The following is a 22,295-nucleotide window of genomic DNA, read 5'->3' on the forward strand; positions in this document are numbered from 1 at the left end:
AACCAGTGACTCAGCTGTTGCTTTCAACCCAACATTTCCCGGCTATATAAAGGAAATTGGAGCAGTTTTCAGAAACAGATCCTCCTGAAAATATCCAAAGGAGCCTACTTCAAGTGCAAAGCTAAATATAGCTTCTTTTTTTTAACCAACAAAGCTATTTCCTTCAAAGAGTGAAAAAAGATTACAAAAAATAAGCACCCAAGTATGCCAGAGTAACAGTTTCACACACAGATGTAGTTTCCTAAATTGGTTCTAAAGAATGCCCCATTTAGCAGGAAAAACAATAGTGTTTAACCAAATGCTTTGAAATATTTAAAACACATACTACCATGAGTCTGGAAACCAAATATTTCTGAGCTGGTTGTTGTTTAACAGTTCATCATTAGACAATTCAAAACAGGCAAGTTTTCCACCATTTTGTTTAGGCCATTCCTGGCTGACACTCCATATCAGACAACTTGACATCTTATGAGCAGAATCTCTTCCTCCTTGCCAAGGCCCTGCTATTTCTCTGCCGGCGAGCAATCTCACGACGGGTGGCATGGTTTACACAGGCATTCATTTCAAACATCTGCCAGGCTGTCATTTTAGTAGCTCATTATGGGCTATCAGATCAAACATCAGTTATGTCAGCCGCTGGCATCGTCTTTCTGCACTGGGTTGGGCGCCAAATATGGAGGGTATTGTGGAAACTAATCACAAGGTTACAACATGCTTTGGCACGACCTTGGCTGGGTTTACCCAGGGTAGAATTACTCAACAAGCAAATGAAGTGGCATCAATCATCCTATGAGTTGGACATAGAGGAGCATCTACCATATCAGAGGACTCAATTATAGATGTTACCTTTACATTCTCCCCCTGCCCCATGTAATTTTGAGACCTTGTGTGATATTTTGACAGTAAATACAGTGTCGCTGTTGTATTGCTTCAAATACTGTGCAGCAGTTAAGTTACTAATCTAAATTGTGAATCTCCACCGTGACATTTGAATTGTGCATATTTAATTTCTGTGTGTGATGTCGCATAGAGGTTTTCAGGTATTATTTGTACACTTCTAATTATAGTACGACAARTCTTTATCCATCAATGCCCTATATCAGGGCTGCCCACTGACTGCTAACACCATTTGCTTTTGCTTATAGTGGGCTATAGTGGTGAGATTGATTATTTCTCACAACAACAAAAAAACTCCTCAAAACATACTTTCCAGATCTTAAAGTCTAGCTGTAATAAACAAACACTTGTTTGTCTGATGAAACTGCAGCTGCCAGAGGTGTGCCAAAAGAGAACAGTGATGGTTGCCCCTGACATTTAACTGCACAGTCCCAAAGACCCATGAGACCTCGGGGTAGTTAGACCAGAGGGAAGAACGTGCCATCACGCCTAATCCAGAACGTGTTTCAAGACATTTCAGCTGCTTCTCCCCCATCCTCACATATGTCACAGACCGGAGTGGCCCTCTCTTTCATACAAGTAGTTGCCATTGGTTTCAACAAGACACACACAGCAAGGACAGATGGCAGTATAGGAAATAAGGACTGGGTTTTGATAAAACCAGCAAATTTGTACAAGCTCTGAAAGTACTACACAAATTGGATGAACGTTGGAAATAAGATACTATAGGCTTAACTCAATGTTTCAGCAAATAATGTAGTTCCAATGCTGCAAATGGTGATGATTGAGCTTATTGTAAACCAAGGAAACTCAATAATCATTATTTTTGTATTTGTTTGGTCATCATCACTTCCTCATCTCTGCGATATAGACTGCTGCAGCATCGCCTATGTCCTGTGTGATATAGCCTGCTTCAGCATCGCCTATGTCCTGTGTGATATAGCCTGCTTCAGCATCACCAATGTCCTGTGTGATAAACAGTTGAAGTCGGAAGTTTACATAAACGAGTTTTAATGACTCCAACCTAAGTGTTTCAACCACTCCACAAATTTCTTGTTAACAAACTATAGTTTTGGCAAGTCGGTTAGGACATCTACATTGTGCAGGGCACAAGTAATTTTTCCAACAGTTGTTTATAGACCGATTATTTCACTTATAATTAACTGTATCACAATTCCAGTGGGTCAGAAGTTTACATACAGTGAGTTGACTGTGCCTTTAAACAGCTTGGAAAATTCCAGCAAATGGCTTTAGAAGCTTCTGATAGGCTAATTGACATAATTTGAGTCAATTACCTGTGGATGTATTTCAAGGCCTACCTTCAAACTCATTGCCTCTTTGCTTGACATCATGGGAAAATAAAAAGAAATCAGCCAATACCTCAGAAAGAAAATTGTAGACCTCCACAGGTCTGGTTCATCCTTGGGGGCAATTTCCAAATGCCTGAAGATACCACGTTCATCTGTACAAACAATAGTACGCAAGTATAAACACCATGGGACCACGCAGCAGTCATACCGCTCAGGAAGTAGATCCTTTTTGGAGAAATGTCCTCTAGTCTGATGAAACAAAAATAGAACTGTTTGGCCATAATGACCATCGTTATGTTTGGAGGAAAAAGTGGGAGGCTTGCAAGCAAAAGAACACCATCCCAACCGTGAAGCACGGGGGTGGCAGCATCATGTTGTGAGGTGCTTTGCTGCAGGAGGGACTGGTGCACTTCACAAAATAGATGGCATCATGAGAAAGGAAAATTATGTGGATATATTGAAGCAACATCTCAAGACATCCGTCAGGAAGTTAATGCTTGGTCGCAAAAGGGTCCTCCAAATGGACAATGACCCCAAGCATACTTCCAAAGTTGTTGCAAAATGGCCTAAGGACAACAACGGCAAGGTATTGGAGTGGCCATCACAAAGCCCTGATCTCAATCTCATAGAAAACTTGTGGGCAGAACTGAACAAGTGTGTGCGAGCAATAAAAGCTGAAATAAATCATTCTCTCTTCTATTATTCTGACATTTCACATTCTTATAATAAAGTGGTGATCCTAACTGACCTAAAACATGGAATCTTTACTAGGATTAAATGTCAGGAATTGTGAAAAACTGAGTTTAAATGTATTTGGCTAAGGTGTATGTAAACTTCCGACTTCAACTGTAGCCTGATCTAGCGTCGCTATGTCCTGTGTGATACAGCCTGCTTTAGCGTCACCAATGTCCTGTGTGATATAGCCTGCTTTAGCGTCGCCAATGTCCTGTGTGATACAGCCTGCTTTAGCGTCTCCTATGTCCTGTGTGATACAGCCTGCTTTAGCGTCGCCTATGTCCTGTGTGGGCGCTGTTGGTTTAAGAGAGAGTTCACTCAACTTACAAATGTACCTCACATTAAGGGTAATATTACCAAGAAAATTATCTATACTACCGTCAGCAGCCTAACACTGGCTGTATAGCACGGTAAACAAACCAATATTAGATCGCCAGCTCTCCAGGTACATAGACCACTCTCCAAATATCTATAAGACAAGTTACATTTGCAATCAACGTGAACTACTCCTCTAACTGAAACCTCCTTGGACGCAGTCCATATTCCAGTACTTCAAGGCAAAGGATGTTTCACATTATACACTGTAGGTCTTAATCAAGACACAGGGCCATCTTGTTAGGGGAAAAGGGCTCACAATATGGTTTTGATGTAAAACTATCTGAAGACATTTTTATTTCCTCCTCTGAAGCCCCAGAAGGCAAACTGTTGATATTTCAAACAATACATGGAGCGTTGCATTTAAAACAGTCCAATAAGACTGGGGCCTTTTTCCACTTAATTAKAGTATCAAAATCATACTATAGCGAATCATCCTTCTCAGTCGTCTTAGTTTAGAATAAACAAAAAATGATTGTGAGCCCAATTCAGAGCAAAGGGACTTGTCAAGTGAAATGATACTACCTCTGTCTTTRCAATTACAGTGAATGCTTCTAAAGTATTTTTCCCAGACCAATCCTGATTTCCATAACAATGGAAGGAGATAGTCCCCCTCGAGTTCTAAAGATCAAGCAGGCCCCTCAACTACCTGTGAAGTCTCATCAGGCTGCTTTTATCTCTTGGCGTTCCATGCAAATGTGGTGCCATTTCCTCCAGAGACCCCGAGGCCAACGACAAACCCCCAACACACTTTTTCCTCCACGTCTCCAAAAAGATACAAATCCATTCTCTGACTGTTCCTCTACACTCCCACTTACCTACAAGAGAAAAAATATATACAGTGGTCATACATTGGGGAAGAAGGACCAAAGCAAAAGCATAGGGATCCTACAATTCAGTTATAGGATCTCTATGAACATGTCATTCCTGACAAGCTCTAACAATCAGCCTGTGCTACCCATGACAGACTGACCAGGTGAAAGCTATGATCCCTTATTGATGTCACTTGTTAAATCAACTCCAATCCGTGTAGATGAAGGGAAGGAGACAAGTTAAAGGAGGATTTTTAAGCCTTGAGACAGATTGTGTATGTGTGCCATTCAGAGGGTGAAACGGCAAGACAAAAGTGCCTTTGAACGGGGCATGGTAGTAGCTGCACCGGTTTGTCTCAAGAACTGCAATGCTGCTGGGTTTTTCCACACTCAACATTTTCCTGTGTGTATCAAGAATGGTCCACCATCCAAAGGTCATCCAGCCAACTTGATACAACGGTGGGAAGCATTGGAGTCATCATGGGCCAGCATCCCTGTGGAACGCTTTCGACACCTTGAGTCCATGCCCCAATGAATTGAGCCTGTTCTGAGGGCAAAAGGGGGGTGCAACTCAATATTAGTTAGGTGTTTTTAATGTTTTGCACACTCAGTGTAGGCCAGTCAATTCCCCCACTCTCTTCAGCCCAGGTCTGGCCATATTCTATGAAAGAGCCTGTTGAATCAAGCAGATCAATATGGAACCTTCTAAAGCCAGGCCATGCCAACATGAATGTTGCATACAACCAATACAGATCATTATTCTGCCTTCTGCCCAAAAACAGTTTTCAGTCATGGTCCTGTTATGAGCTCAAATGACATACTGTAAAATTCATATTGTTATGGAAATATTATGGAAATTGAAGCATTAACATGTGTGGCATTGGAAGACAGTTCTTTGTGTGCCCTGCAATGCTGTCAATTTAAAGACCCAGGCTGAAGGGGATATTACAAGGGTCATGACAGTATGCAAACTAACCAACTGGACAAAAAAATACAAATGAGTAACAACACGGTTTTCACTGACTATGTTTTCAGTAACATTGAGTTTTTAGGGAGGGGGTGACGACGGGTTTACTGCCGTTAACTATAAAACTAGCCTTTTGTAGACTAAAGGTTTAAAAGTTAAAACGCCAAGACAACGTTGTTGTTTCAACTTTGTTAGTGGGCACTTACAACTTGGGCTATTTGATAACCAAGATGGGTTCCCCAGTAGCGTCCTCTCGTAAACATTTTTCTGAAAGAAAGCTTGCTTGTTACATTGATGTAGTAGTCTACGGCTGATAAGCACACGTTCATTAAAAACAGATACATTTATAACACCCGACGGGCTTGTGGCTACTTTGTGTCTTCTTACCTTTGGTGAAAATAAGAAACAGGGTAGTGGTGTGTATTGTCGGCATGACTCCTTGTCTACGCCTATTCGCCGAGTTCAGGTTACTCTCTGTGAAACATTTATTTTCTGTGGACGGTAACTCCATAATAGAACTCAAACAAAGTAAGCCACAACTATGTTAAATCATTCGCACAAGAACACGAGGCCCGAAACCAAGGGCAGTCAACGCGAAAACTACCAGCGTTTCACAAGACCTCTAAAAGTACTCCGACAAGAGAAACGATAAACGACTGCTTTGTCTAGTGGTCGTCCGATGATGATACGACTGTTGCACGCGCAATTCGTAAATGTGAAGACGTAGGACCTATTCCATTATTTCAAATAATGACAAGAAAATGCAAAGAAGAAATGTGCCTACATGCCATTCCTTCAACACTATTAAATGAAAGTAGCCTTTCCCTCCCTCTCTCTCTCTCTCTCTCTCTCTCTCTCTCTCTCTCCTTAGCTCCCACTTTGGATGAGAAGCTTCCGGTGTTTGGAAAAAAGAGGGAGGGGTGAGGGGATGGGGGGCACGAAAGGTTAAAAAAAAAGTAGCCTTAGGTCAAACGTGCCAATTTTGCACTTTTTCTATGCAAACATAACAGGTACACATTTTTCTGTAGGCCTAAGCACGTACAACTTGTTTTGAATATTTGATTATTTGGATTAAAGGCCAAGGCTATCTTTCGGCTACATCCTAAACCATTTCAAATACATATCAAATGTAAATATGGATAAGGATACATGAAGAGACTATTACAAAATGTAATGCAGACAAGGTAGTTGTCAGAAAGGGATACTTTTGTAATTTTAGTTTTAGATTTTTGGACAGAGGCTGTAAACTAATATGACACACTGTGACATAGCCAAATAACCACAAATATATMAAATGGTATTTGACAGGTATGTGAAAAAATATATTTTGAGTTATTCTGAGTGGAAACAATCATGTCCTTCACACCAAGCCACACATTTTTGTTTTAATTTTATTTGCATTTTACATAAAAATACAAAGATTATAAAAGCTGTCATTGTATACAGTGTCTTAAGTATTCACACCCCTTTACTTTCCCCACATTTTGTTGTGTTACAAAGTGGGATTGAAACTGTTTTAATTGTAATTTTTTTGTCATTGATCTACACAAAATACTATGTAATGTCAAAGTGAAATATTTTTTTTTACATTTACAAAAACATATATGTAAACTAAAATGCAAATATCTTAAGTCTCAGAACATTGCACACCTGCATTGTACAATATTTGCCCATTATTATTTTTAAAGTTCTTCAAGCTCTATCAAGTTGGTTATAGACCTTTGCTAGTCAGCTATTTTCAAGTCTTGCCCTAGATTTTTCAGATTTAAGTCAAAACTGTAACTAGGCCACTCAGAAACAATCTGTTGTCTTGGTTAGCAACTCCAGTGTAGATKTGGGCTTGTGATTTAGGTTATTGTCCTGCTAAAAGGTGAATTTATCTCCCAGTGTCTGTTGGAAAGCAGACTGAACCAGATTTCCTATAGGATTTTGCCTGTGCTTAGCTTTATTCCATTTATTTTTATCCCCAAAAACTCCCTACTCCTTGCCGATGACAAGCATACCCATAACATGATGCAGCCAACACCATGCTTGAAAATATGACAAGTGGTATTCAGTGATGTGTTTTTGCCCCAAACATAATGCTTTGTATTTAGGACAAAAAGTACATTTCTTTGCCACATTTTTTGCAGTATGAAGTGTGTTGTTGCAAACCAGATGCATGTTTTGGAATATTTTTTATTCTGTACAGGCTTCCTTCTTTTCACTCTGTCATTTAGGTTAGTATTGTGGAGTAACTACAATGTTGAAGATCCATCCACAGTTCTCACATCACAACCATTAAACTGTTTTAAATCCCTGAGCGGTGTCTTTCCTCTCCGGCAAATGAGTTAGGAAGAACGCCTGTATCTTTGTAGTGACTAATGAATAACTCCACCATGCTCAGAGGAATATGCAGTGTAATTTTTTAAAACTCATCTACCAATCGGTACCCTTATTTGCAAGGCATTGGAAAACCTCCCTGGTCTTTGTGGTTGAATCTGTACTTGAAATTCATTACTCGATTGAGGGACCTTAAGTGTGGGGTACAGAAACAGGGTAATCATTCAAAAGTTATGTTAACCACTATTACTGAAAACAGAGTCCATGCAACTTATGAGAATTGTTAAGCAAATTTTTACTCCTGAATTTATTTAGGCTTGCCATAACAAAGGGGTTGAATACTTAAGAAATGTCAGCCTTTCATTAAAAAATTTAAATTAAAATCCACTTTGGCATTATGCAGTATTGTGCGTAGATCAGGGACAAAATATCTCAGGCTGTAACACAACAAAATGTGTCAAATGTAAAAGGAGTGTGAATACTTTCTGAAGGCACTGTACATTATGTGTAAATGTATATCAAATCTCCATTCATTTACTCTGGGAAAATTTTAAGTAGTTTAAAGATGCACTATGCAGAAATCTCTCTGCCATTTCCTGGTTGCTAATTTTTTTTATTTCTGTTTGAGACAAAACAAGCAAGTATAGTGTACAGAATCATTGTACCATCTAAACCGCTGTGAAATATATTTTCCATAACCAAAAATATTGTATTTTTAGCTGGTGTACAAAACCAAGAGGCAAAAACAAAACTTTAGAATGGGAAGCATAGAAATAACACACATAGAACAGACCTACCACGTCTTAGACTTGCATTCAATGAGAATGAAAGTTCTATAACTCCTCACATTTCTATGTGAATTTGGTCAGGTCGCCTAAAAAGTTACATAGCGCAGCTTTAAAAACTGAAGCAATCCACTAAAATTCACACTGCAATTTTGAAATGTATGCTTTGAAAACAGTTGATAACAGCATAGAAATACAAGGTCACAAGAGAGGACGGGTGAAATTTTAACATATCAAAAGTATACCATACTAATTATTGGAGAATGCAAACAAATACAACTAATTCACTTATTCTGGGAACATTGCAAGGCATATATATAAAAAAGAGGCAAGCACAGTAAGAGCACATCATTTGGCCATGCTGAACAAATGTTCATAAGTCACTTTAATTAAACTTCCATTCCTCAACCATCATTAACTATAGTTATGAATCTTCAAAAAATAAAATAATTATAAAATGTAACTAGGCAAGTCAGTTATGAACAAATTCTGATTTACACTGACGGCCTTGAAGCTTGAGCCTTCCTCAAAATCTAAAGTGCCTGGTCACAGTCTCAGCTCCATTTACAACTAACCTCACCAAAACCAATCAATTCATTTGTGAGATAGTCGTTATTCACCAATAAGTAAATAAATAGACAAAAAAACATTACACAAACGTTACTGTTTGGTTGACACCTAGTGGCAACTGAAGGTAACAAGTGACAGATCTGTCTATAATTTTGAGGCTGGGGGAAGGGGGATAGTCGTTTGAGAACAGTTGTTTACTTTTTCAGACACCTATACCCAAAATCCCTACACCAGCCTCGAAATGTAGGTAAAGCAGCAGAGTGTGGGTAAAATTCACTAGCAGGAAAAAAAATTCAATGACAGTTAAGAGTAAGAGGACACCCACATATCATAGCAAGTAACTTTGAATGATAAAGTTGTCAGAATTACCTATGGCTAATAATAAAGTTAAAACCTGGATGCCTACTCTAGTCAACAGCAAATACAACATTTTAGTAATAGGTTACAGTCCCACAAGACATAACCATTATAGTTTAGAAAAACGTTATGGTATCATCATTACGAAAAAAATAATAATAATAAAAATGTTTGCACTCACTACTGTAACTCGCTCTGGATAAGAGCATCTGCTAAATTACTAAAATCTCAAATGTAAATTAATTTCAGTCAATTTCTAAAACAGCGTGTTTCACACATTTTATGTGACACTAGTTTGCAATGATTAGATCACTAATTTGTTACATAAAATGCAAGTAAAAAAAAATAAAGATAAAACGTGACGGAAATATAAGAGTTAACTCTTGTAATTCCCAGGCAGTTTTTCACAGAGATACAATATACTGGTATTTTAAACACCATATTTGGTTGTGTATAAGGTATAAATGCCACTGAAGTTAGTCTTTCCTTGTGCTCCTCTGGAGCATAAACATACAATCTCAGTGAAAGTTAAAGAAGTATTTTCCATCCCTACTATATGCCTAATACCATCTTTAAAGTAATCCTGTCATCTTTACAGCTAAAACCAACCCAAGAGCCATTCCTCCCATTTTAATCCATACTCTAATCTCCATTACAGGAATCATCTGGGTTGTGTTCATTATGGCACGCAAAAACAAAAACAAATGTTTTTTTAAACATTTTGCATCGGAAACTAAAAATGAGTGCTGCTTATTGGACCAAGTCCAGGTAGTCCTTCCCCATTTGTCCCTTTTATTCCATTTAGCGCCCAATGAACGTGACCCTAGAGGCACAGAAGGGTGGGATAGGGGGGTGTCGGGATGATACCGGAGGATGTTATAAGAGATTTAGGGGTCTCGCCGGATGAACCAGAGCTCGTTTCTGCGGCAGGACACCCCAGGGTTGTCGTAGACGGCCACCATGTAGGAGTTGCGATGCATCTCCTCGCTGGGGCCCAGCATCTCCCACAGCAGGTTGATTTGAGGCATGATTGTCTCCTCCGTGGTGGTGCCGAAGAATGTCCTACAGAAGACTGCATTTGTTATTCGTGTTTAAATAAATACTGGCATTACTGCTATTAAGTGATTATTTTTTACCTACAGTATTTTACCCAGTCATCTTACCAATGCAAAGTAGTGTGTGAGTCTAGCTAGTACGTATCCATTATCTATAGAAGTTAGCATAATTAATACTTTTTGGGCTGATTCCCCACACACAGATTAAGCCTAGTACTGGACAAAAGAAAAAAGAAAAAAAAAGCTCAATGTAGACTCCATTGAAAGTGCTTTTTAATTCAGGACTAGGCTTAAAAAGGTTCTACAGCTACACCATCCTGACTGGTTGCATCACTGCCTGGTATGGCAACTGCTCGCCCTCCGACCACAAGGTACTACAGAGGGTAGTGCGAACGGCCCAGTACATCACCGGGGCCAAGCTCCCTGCCATCCAGGACCTCTATACCAGGCGGTGTTAGAGGAAGGCCCTAAAAATTGTCAGACTCCAGCCACCCTAGTCACAGACTGTTCTCTCTGCTACCGCACGGCAAGCGGTACCGGAGCGCTAAGTCTAGGTCCAATATGCTTCTAAACAGCTTCTACCCCCCCAAGCCATAAGACTCCTGAACACCTAATCAAATGCCTACCCAGACTATTTGCATTGCCCCCCCCCCCCCCTCCTCTTTACACCGCTACTACTCTCTGTTATCATCTATGCATAGTCACTTTAATAACTCTACCCACATGTAAATGTTACCTCAACTAACCAGTGCCCCGCACATTGACTCTGTACCGGTACCCCCCTGTATATAGTCTCGCTATTGTTATTTTACTGCTGCTCTTTAATTACTTGTTACTTTTATTCTTATCTGTATATATATAAAAAATAATATTTTTTTAAACTGCATTGTTGGTTAGGGGCTCGTAAGTAAGCATTTCACTGTAACTGTATTGGGCGCATGTGACTAATAATGTAACGATAGTCATTTTCTTCCTCCTCTCCTGGACGAGGAGAGGCGAGACGGATCGGACCAATATGCAGAGTGGTTAGTTTCCATAGTGATTTATATATAACAAAAACATTATGCGATACAAAATAACTACCGTGACAGTCCCGTGTGGCGAACACTGACACAAGAACAAACACCCACAAACACAACGTGAAACCCCGGCTGCCTAAGTATGATTCTCAATCAGGGACAACGATTGACAGTGCCTCTGATTGAGATCATACCAGGCCGAACACACAAAATCCCAACATAAATCACACATCGACAACCCACCCAACTCACGCCCTGACCATACTAAATAAATACAAAAACAAGGGAAAACAGGTCAGGAACGTGACAGAACCCCCCCCCCCCCCCTTAAGGTGCAAACTCCGGGCGCACCTCCTAAACTCTAGGGAGGGTCTGGGTGGGCTCTGTCCGCCGGTGGCGGCTCTGGGCGGGACGTGGACCCACTTAAACAATGTTTTTTTCCACCTCCTTAATCGCCCCCGTGGCCTCCTAACCACAAACCCTCCATATCAACCCCACTGAACCAAGGGGTAGCACCGGACTGAGGGCAGATCCTGGCTGGCGGGCGGGTCTGGCAGATCCTGGCTGGCGGGCGGCTCTGGCAGATCCTGGCTGGCGGGCTCTGGCAGCTCCATGCTGGCTGGCGGTCTGGCAGATCCTGGCTGGCTGGCGGCTCTGGCAGATCCTGGCTGGCTGCGGCTCTGGCAGTCTGGCTGCTGGCGCTTGGCAGCTCCTGGCTGGCTGGCGGCTCTGGCAGCTCCTGGCTGGCTGGCAGCTCCTGGCTGGCTGGCTCTGGCAGCTCTGGCTGGCTGGCTCTGGCAGCTCCTGGCTGACAGATCATGCTGGTCATGACTGCGGACGCTCTGGCTGCTCCTGTCTGGCGGACGGCTCTGGCTGCTCCTGTCCGACGGGCGGCTCTGGCGGCTCGGGACGACGGGCGGCTCTGGCGGCTCGGGACAGACGGGCGGCTCTGACGGCTCGGACAGACGGGCGGCTCTGCGGCTCGGGACAGACGGGCGGCTCTGACGGCTGGGACAGACGGGCGGCTCTGACGGTCGGACAACGGCGGTCTGACGGCTCGGGACAGACGGGCGGTCTGACGGCTCGGGACAGCGGGCGGCTCGGGACAGACGGGCGGCTCTGACGACCTGGGCAGGCAGGCATTCAGACAGCGCTGGCAGGCAGGCAATTCAGACAGCGCTGGCAGGCAGGCATCTCAGACAGCACTGGCAGGCAGGCAGTTCAGACAGCGTGGCAGGCAGGCAATTCAGACAGCGCTGGGCAGGCAGGCAATTCAACAGCGCTGGGAGGCAGGCATCAGCAAGCTGGGCAGGCAGGCATGTCAGACAGCGTGGCAGGCAGGCAGTTCAGACAGCGCTGGGCAGGCAGGCAGTTCAGACAGCGCGGCGGCGGCAGTCAGACAGCGCTGGGCAGAGGCAGTTCGAGCAGCGCTGGGCAGGCAGGCAGTTCAGACAGCGCTGGGCAGGCAGGCAGTTCAGACAGCGCTGGGGCAGGCAGGCAGTTCAGACAGCGCTGGACAGGCAGGTACACCTGTAGGGAGGAGACGGAGAGACAGCCTGGTGCGGGGGCTGCCACGGAGACATGGTACGTGGAGGTGGCACCGGAATATCGGACCGTGAAGGAGTACACGCGCTCTTGAGCACCGAGCCTGCCCAACCTTACCAGGTTGAATGGTCCCCGTAGCCCTGCCAGTGCGGCGAGGTGGAATAGCCCGCACTGGGCTATGCTGGCGAACCGGGGACACCATTTGTAAGGCTGGTGCCATGTAGCGCGGCCCGAGGAGACGCACTGGAGACCAGATGCGTTGGGCCGGCTTCATGACACCGGCTCGATGCTCAACCTAGCCCTACCAGTGCGCGAGGTGGAATAGCCCGACTGGGCTAAGCACGGTACTGGGGACACCGTGCGCTCCACCGATAACACGGTGTCTGACCAGTACGACGCCCTCTCACTCCACGGTAAGCACGTGGAGTTGGTCAGGTCTCCTACCCGGCTTTGCCACACTCCGCGTGTGTCCCCCCCCCCCCCAAGAAGTGTTTGGGTCTGATTCTCGGGTCCCAACCGCGTCGCCGCTGCCTCCTCCGTACCAGCCCCCTGCCTTCGCTGCCTCCAACTCCATCTTGGGACGGCGATATTCCCCTGGCTGAGATCAGGGTCCCTTGCCATCCAGGATCTCCTCCAAAGTCCAGGAGTCCTGTGTCTGTCTCTGCTGCTGTCGCCGGTCCTTTGTGATGGGTGTTCTGTAACGAGTTCATTTTCTTCCTCCTCCTCGGACGAGGAGAGGCGAGACGGATCGGACCAATACGCAGAGTGGTTAGTTTCCATAGTGATTTAATATATAACAAAAACAATATGCGATACAAAATAACTACCGTGACAGTCCCGTGTGGCGAAACACTGACACAAGAACAAACACCCACAAAACACACGTGAAACCCTGGCTGCCTAAGTATGATTCTCAATCAGGGACAACGATTGACAGCTGCCTCTGATTGAGAATCATACCAGGCCGAACACACAAAATCCCAACATAAAAATCACACATCGACAACCCACCCAATTCACGCCCTGACCATACTAAATAAATACAAAAACAAGGGAAAACAGGTCAGGAACGTGACAAATAAAGTTTGATTTGATTTAATCCGTGTCCGGGAAACAAGCCAATATAGTATAAAAAAAAAAACATGGATATTATTACTAATCTGACTAATTATTTCCACCCATTTTGGCTATACATTGTCTAAATCCATTGTCTATTTTTACATGTAGAGATGTAAATAGGTCAGAACAGGTCTCAAAACCACAGGCGAAGTAGAATAGGCCTCAAATCAAGCCTGGGGCTTGAGTACCGAAGTCAGCCAGAGGTGGGAGTATCCTTACATAGTGATGACTCGTAAAGCCTCCCTTTGGAGTATGGTGATGTCTGGGTCAGTTGGCTGGGGCGGGTTGGCCTGGAACTCAGCAGGCAGGTAGTATGCCGTCAAGATGTCCTTCTGAAAGCCATTGCCGTCCTCCAGCATTTGGATACTGTTCACAATGGGTACAGTCATTCCCAAATAGCGTCCTGTTGATACGAGAGTGTGCTATTATAATTACTCATTGTTACACTGTTCTTACTATACTTAGGGCTATGGTAAGGATTACTTATGTAAGTACAGTGTAATAATGACTAATTAATATACAATAGAGTGGAGGCCCCAAATCAATAAATTGTGTCTACACTGTACTTAGGGTTATGATAAGGGTTAGGGTTACTGCTGTAAGTAGGGTGGAACAATGAGTGATTACAATATAGTTGAAACAATGAGTGATTACAATAGATGTTGCACTATACTTACGTCAATAATTACACAGTAACATGAACACTAAGGCCTTACCGACAGAGTTTTCCTTGCAGATGAATTTCATGAGTTTCATAAAGCCCATGGAGATGCTCTGCTCGTACAGCTTCTCCCCTTTAGTGATGCACGCCCACTTCCCTGCAGGGTACACCCTCTCCTCAAACAGCACCTCGCCCAGCTGCAGAAAACACAGACTTCGTTATCCAGGGAATATAAGAGATCTTCCACTTCACTTAGCACAATGGCATGGATTCTCAAGCTGAAACACACACAACATAAATTGTACTCAAGCAAACGCATGGCTGGTCATAAGGCAACACACATACACAGATTTCACACACCACATTGCACTAGGGCATTTACACAAATCCGTGTGTACATACACACAGCTTTCATGATTTATTTAATTATTATTCTAACACTCAAAAGTGCATGTGCCAGACACTCAAAAGAACGACAAGAAAATGGCTTCATTTAGATTTTACTACAGACTTTCATTCACTTCCTGCCATTACATGGACAAATGACTCAGAAAATGGAATAGCCAGCCAAAATATCTGCCACTGTCATCCTGACCTAAGATTGGTAACAAGTGGAAGGGAGACATACTTTACCTTTTCATGCTGAGAGATGGAGGAAAAGGGGACCTGCTCTCTCTCTTGGGCTTGGTTCCGCTGCGTCAGCTCTTGAATTGGTCCTGTCATTTCTATCAAAACAACACAGGGGGCCTCTTCATTTTTTTAAAAACGATGACAGAGAGCAGTGTGAGAGCAAACCTCACTGGCAAAAACCTCACCGGAACCAAGTGAAGTGGGGGACATTCGTCATTGGCTTATGCTTCATAAAAGGAACCCAGTGCCAATGTCAAGTATTCAAGTCTCTAGGAAAATGGGCATGCTCTAATAGCTATAAGCTTCTCACTAGACCCCGAACTGATACCCATTTGAGTAAGCCATGATAGAGACTTCAATACACACACTATAACAATCAAGTCATACTGCTGTATTGCAGACAAGCTGTAGCAACTAGAATCTGAGATTTCATTTAAACTGTTGGAAGAAACCATGTCCTGTTGAAAAGAGTTTGATTTCTCAGACTGATTGTCTCCAAATACACTGCTGCCAAGCAACTACCTCGAATGGGACTATTTTACTCCACCGCCTATCTCGCTTACCTCGGGGGACGGACACCTGGTGTGTGCTGGCGATCGCCTGCCAATGGGTGTACAGCCGCTGCTGTTCGTCATCTTCCATTGGCTCAGGGTTGTCAGTGATATCATTGTCCAGCTCTTCATCCTCCAATCCATCAAGATCCTCAAGGGAGATTAGCGCCATTGTTTTTGTCCACAGGCCAGGTAGATCTGCAAATACAAGACCAAGAAGACAAATGTTACTTTCCTAGAACAGGGCCATTGTTAATGTCCATTTCCAGTTTACCTGGGTACTTAGGCCTACTAAGAAATGACTTGGTTGTGGCCTGGCTGGTCTAGTGTTAATGCTGAAGCCTCCGCCACACGTCTACAGTGTCGGCATTGGTTTGAGTCGGGCCTACTGCCCTTTGACACAACYTCTCTCCGACTTTCCCCACTGTCACCCTCATTCACTATTTGTTCAATAGAAATCAGAAAATCCCATACATACATGAAATAAAAAGACATGGTCAAACTGTAACAATGTATATTACACTGTAATAACCAATTATTTTTAATAAGTACCAAAAATAGCTATTGTTAAAATGTCCCATTATAAACCATGTAAAAACAGTACCATCAAATAATATGCTACCATACTATTACCAGTAGAAAATAAAACACTTTACATTTTTCAGTCATTTATTCACTTGTTGAATGTAGGCTACACAGGACATATTATGATCTGTACAGTATCATGGACAGGCTGATGTAATACCATGTAGGTACATGAAGCTGTTTTCACACAGACGTCACTATTCACTGGATCATATCTAACCTGCATGTCAGACCTTTTCAAAGAAGCTTAAGGGGGATTGGTGCCTGTGGTAGGAGGCTTATCCTATCTCCGCAAATGACCAGAAAGGCCACCATATGGTAGACAAATGTGGGTTTTATTACAAATGGCCAATTACAGATTATATCAGATCAAAGGGTATACATTTGTTGTTCCATAACATTTGTTGCCGCATAATAGGTCTTTTACATTTAAAGTGAGGGCTCCAAATCAAGGTGGTTCATTCAGAAAGTGTCAGCTGCAGTCAAAGAAATCCTATAATTCTATGGCTATGAACTAATCTTATACACCATATAAGTCATAAAAAAAAGCTCATACATGCTTATAAGAAGTAATAAAGCATTTTACCTGTCAGCTGATAGGGCAACCTTTACATGGCTTTTGTAACAAACTTAACTAAACACAGTAGCCTACACCGTCGGGATACTGTTGTGCCATCATGAGGACACAGGTTTGAAAATGTACAGTAAAGAAACAGCACAAATTAATTTCTATTGCACACGCTACAGGACTGTTTTGGGACTGTTTTGCGAGCACAGACTGGAATATGTTCTGGGATTCATTCAACGGCATTGGGAATTATACCACCTTAGTTACCGGCTTCATCAATAAGTCTATTGATGATGTCCCCACAGTGACAGTATGTACATATCCCAAACAGAAGCCATGGATTACAGGCAACATCCGCACCGAGCTAAAGCCTAGGGCTGCCGCTTTCAAGGAGCGGGACACTAACCCGGACGCTTATAAAACATCCCGCTCTGCCCTCTGACGAACCATCAAACAGGTCAATACAGGACTAAGACTGAATCCTACTACACCGGCTCCGATGCTCGTCAGATGTGGCAGGGCTTGCAAACTATTATGGACTACAAAGGGAAACCCAGCGGCAAGCTGCCCAGTGACGCGAGCCTACCAGATGGGCTAAATTCCTTTTATGGTCGCGTCGAGGCACCAGCTGTTCCGTACGACTGTGTGATCCTGCTCTCCGTAGCGGATGTGAGCAGGACCTTTAAACAGGTCAACATTTAGAAGGCCGCGGGGCCAGACGGATTACCAGGATGTGTACTCAAAGCATGCGCGAACCAACTGGCAAGTGTCTTCACTGACATTTTTAACATCTTCCTGTCTGAGTCTGTAATACCTACATGTTTCAAGCAGACCACCATAGTCCCTGTGCCCAAGAACACTAAGGTAACCTGCCTAAATGACTACCGCCCCATAGCACTCACGTCGGGAGCCATGAAGTGCTTTGAAAGGCTGGTCATGGCTCACATCAACACCATAATCCCGGAAGTCATCACTAAGCTAAGGACCCTGGGACTAAACACCTCCCTCTGCAACTGGACCCTGAACTTCCTGACGGGCCGCCCCCAGGTAGTCAGGGTAGGCAACAACACATCTGCCAAGCTGATCCTCAACACGGGGGCACCTCATGGGTGAGTGCTTAGTCCCCTCCTGTACTCCCTGTTCACCCACGACTGCGTGGCCAAGCACGACTGCAACAGCATCATTAAGTTTGCTGACAACAGTGGTAAGCCTGACCATCATCATGGTCCAAACACATGAAGACAGTTGCGAAGAGGGCACGACAACACATTTCCCCCCTCAGGAGATTAAAAAGATTTGTCATGGATCCCCAGATCCTCAAAAAGTTCTACAGCTGCACTATCGAGAGCATCCTGACCGGTTGCATCACCACCTGGTATGGCAACTGTTCGGCATCCGACCGTAAGGCGCTACAGAGGGTAGTGCGTATGGCCCAGTATATCACTGGGGTCAAGCTTCCTGCCATCCAGGACCTATATACTAGGCAGTGTCAGAGGAAGGCCCAAAAAATGGTCAAAGACTCCAGTCACCCAATTCATAGACTGTTCTCTCTGCTACCACACGGCAAGCAGTACCGAAGGGCCAAGTCTAGGTCCAAAAGGGATCCACCAAGCCATAAGACTGCTGAACAATTCATCAAATGTCCACCCGGACTATTTACATTGACCCCCCTGCCCTTTGTTTTTACACTGCTGCTACTCGCTGTTCATTATCTATGCATAGTCACTTTATCCCTACCTACATGTACAAATTACCTAGACTAACCTGTACATTGACTCGGTACCTGCACCCCTTGTTGGGGTGGCAGGTAGCCTAATGGTTAGAGCATTGGGCCAGTAACCGAAAGGTTGCTGGATCGAATCCCTGAGCTGACAATGTAAAAATCTGTCGTTCTGCCCCTGAACAAGGCAGTTAACCCACTGTTCCCCGGTTGGCTGTCAATGTAAATAAGAAATTATTCTTAACTGACTTGCCTAGTTAAATAAAGGTTAGGTTAAATATTGTGTTACTTTTATTTAAATGTTTTACTTTAGTTTATTTAGTAAATATTTTCTTAACCAACAATGCAGTTCAAGAAATAGAGTTAAGGGCTTGTAAGCATTTCACAGTAAGGTCTACTACACCTTTGTACATGGCGCATGTGACAAAAATACATTTCGATTTGAAAAGCTGATTATTGCTTCATCTGGAAATGTTGTTCCGAGCCTCCTTTTCAAGGGTGTGACGCAATTGTGGAGCCTCTGGAGGCCTGCGGAGGCCAAATTGAGCTAACAATGCCGAGGGCTCTGTATAGCTCCGCATTGACATGATTGGTTGACTATAGGTGGGGGCGGCATATCCTGTATAAAACACAAACACGGAGAACGTTGATGAAAGTCTATCAGAACAAGTTCACAAAATAAATACATATTTATGATACAAAAAGGAGTTTGAACTCCTGGAAGGAGATCAGGGAGGTAATGGGGACAGATGGATTTGTACACATTCAACAAATCTGATCAAACAAAGTTGATGTGCCAAATCGGTCATGATTGATGTATTGTAACATGCCCGAAATGTGGTTACTAAAATCAGATGTGGATATACTTGGCTGTTTTCGCTGAATAACATTTAGAAGTTGTCCCTTTTCAGGTTTAGAAGAAGTGCTGCTATGCTCCCGTTCGTATAAGCTGGTAGCAAAGCTAGCATTCAGAAATCAGTGGTGGTATTCAGTCGCTTTTAACTTCAAGGCAGTTGATTGAGGACATGAACATGTATTGGGGTTGACATCCATACAAGCATTATACTTTGATGATTACCTGAACATTATGTGAAATAAACAATAGCCTAAATGTAGCCCAATTTTGCTGGATGGCGATGGGGAGATGCAGGTGGAAAACGGTGCAGCATTTTTACTTAATGATAGAATTGTCTGAGCTCCTACTCCAACATCTCAGAAGATGTAAGGTCTTGTCATTTCGTTCGTAATTAGTTGAAAAGCTATCACTACGAGTGGTGCGGTGCAGACCAATTTATTGGATGCGTACGACAGCTCCCCAAAGCGCAAGTATGAATGCTTTGACTTCAACAGAGGTCGCATCTCAGTAAACGCTATACTGCTGCTACAGATGCCAGATTGACCATAAATCGGCTTTTACCCCACATAATAAAAATACAAAAAAACTCTTTACTGCGGCAGGTGGGTTGCACATTACTCAACACAAACACGCGCGCTAACAAATCCACTAAAAGGAGTGCACAGCAGCACAGACTTCATTAAAGATTTTACTACAACATCCGATGAATCATCGCTGGCGAACAATTAAATGGGCTGTGAACTCACTGCCCGTGTTCGAGAGCGTCAAATCCATGATGCATTGTGCGTAAATGGTGACACTGGCTGAACTACAAATAGTAATGAGTAGTTATTTATGATGCAAGGTAATTTGTAGATCAGTCAGTCGGCAGTCGCCTGCAATGTCGAACAAGCACACTGACTGCACTGCATTACAGCAAAAGTAGGTCAACCCTAGGGAACCAGCACACCCAAAAACGCAGCAAAAATGTCACTGGGGTTGCAAGAACGGATATGCCATAAATCTAATAGGCTTTAGGATAGACAGCTCATCATTTTATTTTTTTTACAATCATTTATATTGGTTAAACCACAATCGGTTATTAATTGTGTAGGTTCTGTGCACATTTGGGCAATTTACCTATTAATTTGTTATGCTTCCCTGAACACTAGTTTAGACCAAAACATTTACCCGAATGTAACATTTAGTGATAAAGTCGGCGTTCTTACCTGGTCAACAAAGTACAGGATTGTAGTTGAGCACTACTTCTTCTGACCTACAATCAAAACAGGAGATAAAAGTGCAATACCGCACTAGTATTCTGCCAGCAGCACAAATGATGACGTCACTTTGTATGCTAATGAAGATTTCTTCTAAATAAAAGCACGCATTTCAAAACATTGAAATGTGGATAACTAATTCAAAAGATACAGTATTACATTTTAATCAATGTCCCCTTTTTATTGTGCTTAAAAGCAAATGCAAAAAGGACTTTATGGGAACAATTACAAATACGCTTCTAAAAACATTTTGTAAGACCACTATCAAAAAATAGGATGTTCAGATCGGTATGTTCACATTGGGCTGTAGAGAAAAAACAATTCTATGTGCTGAGTCCAAAGTGAAGTTGGTAATACTCAGTAGAGTAGGGTCTGTAGAATCTATATATGGTGTTATTTCATGGGGGAYTGAAGTCTAAATACCCAGCAGCACTTTATACTCCACCTACAGACCCTACTGAGTATTCCCAACCCACTTTTACCTCAGCATATACAATCRTTTTTTTATCTATAAACCCATACAGTATGTAATTCATATACAGTGTATTGCATTGCAATGAATGGAGTGGGTGGAGTCAGCAGCACTCTGTATTAAACCCACTGCCCAGCACAAGAGACCAATTTCAGTTTTGCAGACTCTAAATTGAGTAATTCCAATTACATATTGTATTTTGTTAAAAGGTGTATTTATTTAAAGAATGACTGCCCCTAAAATACAACTAATCCCTTTTAAAATGGCCTATGTGGCTTCGATATGAGTCAGAGACATTTATTCTAGTGTCAAAATTGACTACAAAGTGGAAATAGGATCATTTTTGTCATAAAGGCAGTCTCGTCTGAAATAGATAGTTTTATTTTATTGTAGTTTTTTTAGTATATCTTTTTTTTTTTACAAAAAAAATGACACTGGAGAAAAACATAAACTCAACATGTAAAGTGCTGGTCCCATGTTTCATGAGCTGAAATAAAAGATCCCCGAAATTTTTCATAAGCACAGAAACCTTATTTAGCTCAGATTTTTTGCATAAATTTGTTTACATCCCTGTTAGTGAGCATTTCTCCTTTGCATAGATAATCCTTCCACCTGACAGGTGTGGCATATGAAGAAGCTGAATAAACAGCATGATCATTACACAGGTGCACCTTGTGCTGGGGACAATAAAAGGCCACTAACATGTACAGTTTTGTCACAACACAATGCCACAGATGTCTCAAGTTGAGGGAGCTTGCAATTGGCATGCTGACTGCAGGAATGTTTATCAGAGCAGGTGCCAGAGAATTGAATGTTGATTTCTCTACCATAAGCCGGCAATCATTTTTTGAGAATTTGGCAGTACGTCCAACCGGCCTCACAACCACAGAACACGTGTAGGGCGTTGTGTGGGCAGGCTGTTTGCTGATGTCAATGTTGTTAACAGAGTACCCCATGGTGGCAGTGGGGTTATGAAGCACAGCCATTGAAGAAGAGTGGGACAACATTCCACAGGCCACAATCAACAGCCCGATCAACTCTATGCGAAGGCTCTATGCGAAGGAGGTGTTGCGCTGCACGAGGCAAATGGTCACATCAGATACTGACTGGTTTTCTGATCCACAC

The 22,295-nt window shown here is 42.9% G+C and overlaps 2 protein-coding genes across 2 annotated transcripts in view; both read right to left on the bottom strand.

The window, feature by feature from the left end:
• LOC112068866 (inactive tyrosine-protein kinase 7) overlaps window positions 1-5,964 on the bottom strand; it is a 43,075-nt gene extending 37,111 nt beyond the window's left edge. The window contains exon 1 of the mRNA XM_070438320.1: window positions 5,484-5,964. Within this exon, the coding sequence (XP_070294421.1) occupies window positions 5,484-5,607 (124 nt within the window). The 5' untranslated portion in view covers window positions 5,608-5,964. The remainder of the gene's footprint in view (window positions 1-5,483) is intronic.
• A 3,955-nt stretch (window positions 5,965-9,919) lies between these two features.
• Window positions 9,920-20,737, bottom strand: LOC112068862 (heme-binding protein 1-like). The gene is made up of 6 exons (XM_024136081.2): window positions 20,648-20,737; window positions 15,723-15,908; window positions 15,163-15,254; window positions 14,585-14,726; window positions 14,088-14,271; window positions 9,920-10,192 (listed from the first exon to the last, which is right to left on the bottom strand). Exons 2-6 carry the CDS (start codon window positions 15,880-15,882, stop codon window positions 10,018-10,020), a joined length of 753 nt encoding a protein of 250 aa, XP_023991849.1. The 5' UTR covers window positions 15,883-15,908; window positions 20,648-20,737; the 3' UTR covers window positions 9,920-10,017.
• Between the last annotated feature and the right edge of the window lie 1,558 nt (window positions 20,738-22,295).

This window comes from Salvelinus sp. IW2-2015, unplaced genomic scaffold (assembly GCF_002910315.2).
Source record: "Salvelinus sp. IW2-2015 unplaced genomic scaffold, ASM291031v2 Un_scaffold776, whole genome shotgun sequence".
Classification (NCBI taxonomy): Eukaryota; Metazoa; Chordata; class Actinopteri; order Salmoniformes; family Salmonidae; genus Salvelinus; species Salvelinus sp. IW2-2015.

Bases quoted from the DNA above. Each gene is read 5' to 3' on its own strand.
- LOC112068862 (XM_024136081.2), bottom strand. From the start codon at position 15,882: ATGGCGCTAATCTCCCTTGAGGATCTTGATGGATTGGAGGATGAAGAG. The intron at 15,255-15,722 runs GTAAGCGAGATA...TTGTTTTGATAG, and splicing joins CCAGGTGTCCGTCCCCCGAG to AAATGACAGGACCAATTCAA. The intron at 10,193-14,087 runs GTAAGGATACTC...AGTCTTCTGTAG, and splicing joins GCTTTACGAGTCATCACTAT to GACATTCTTCGGCACCACCA.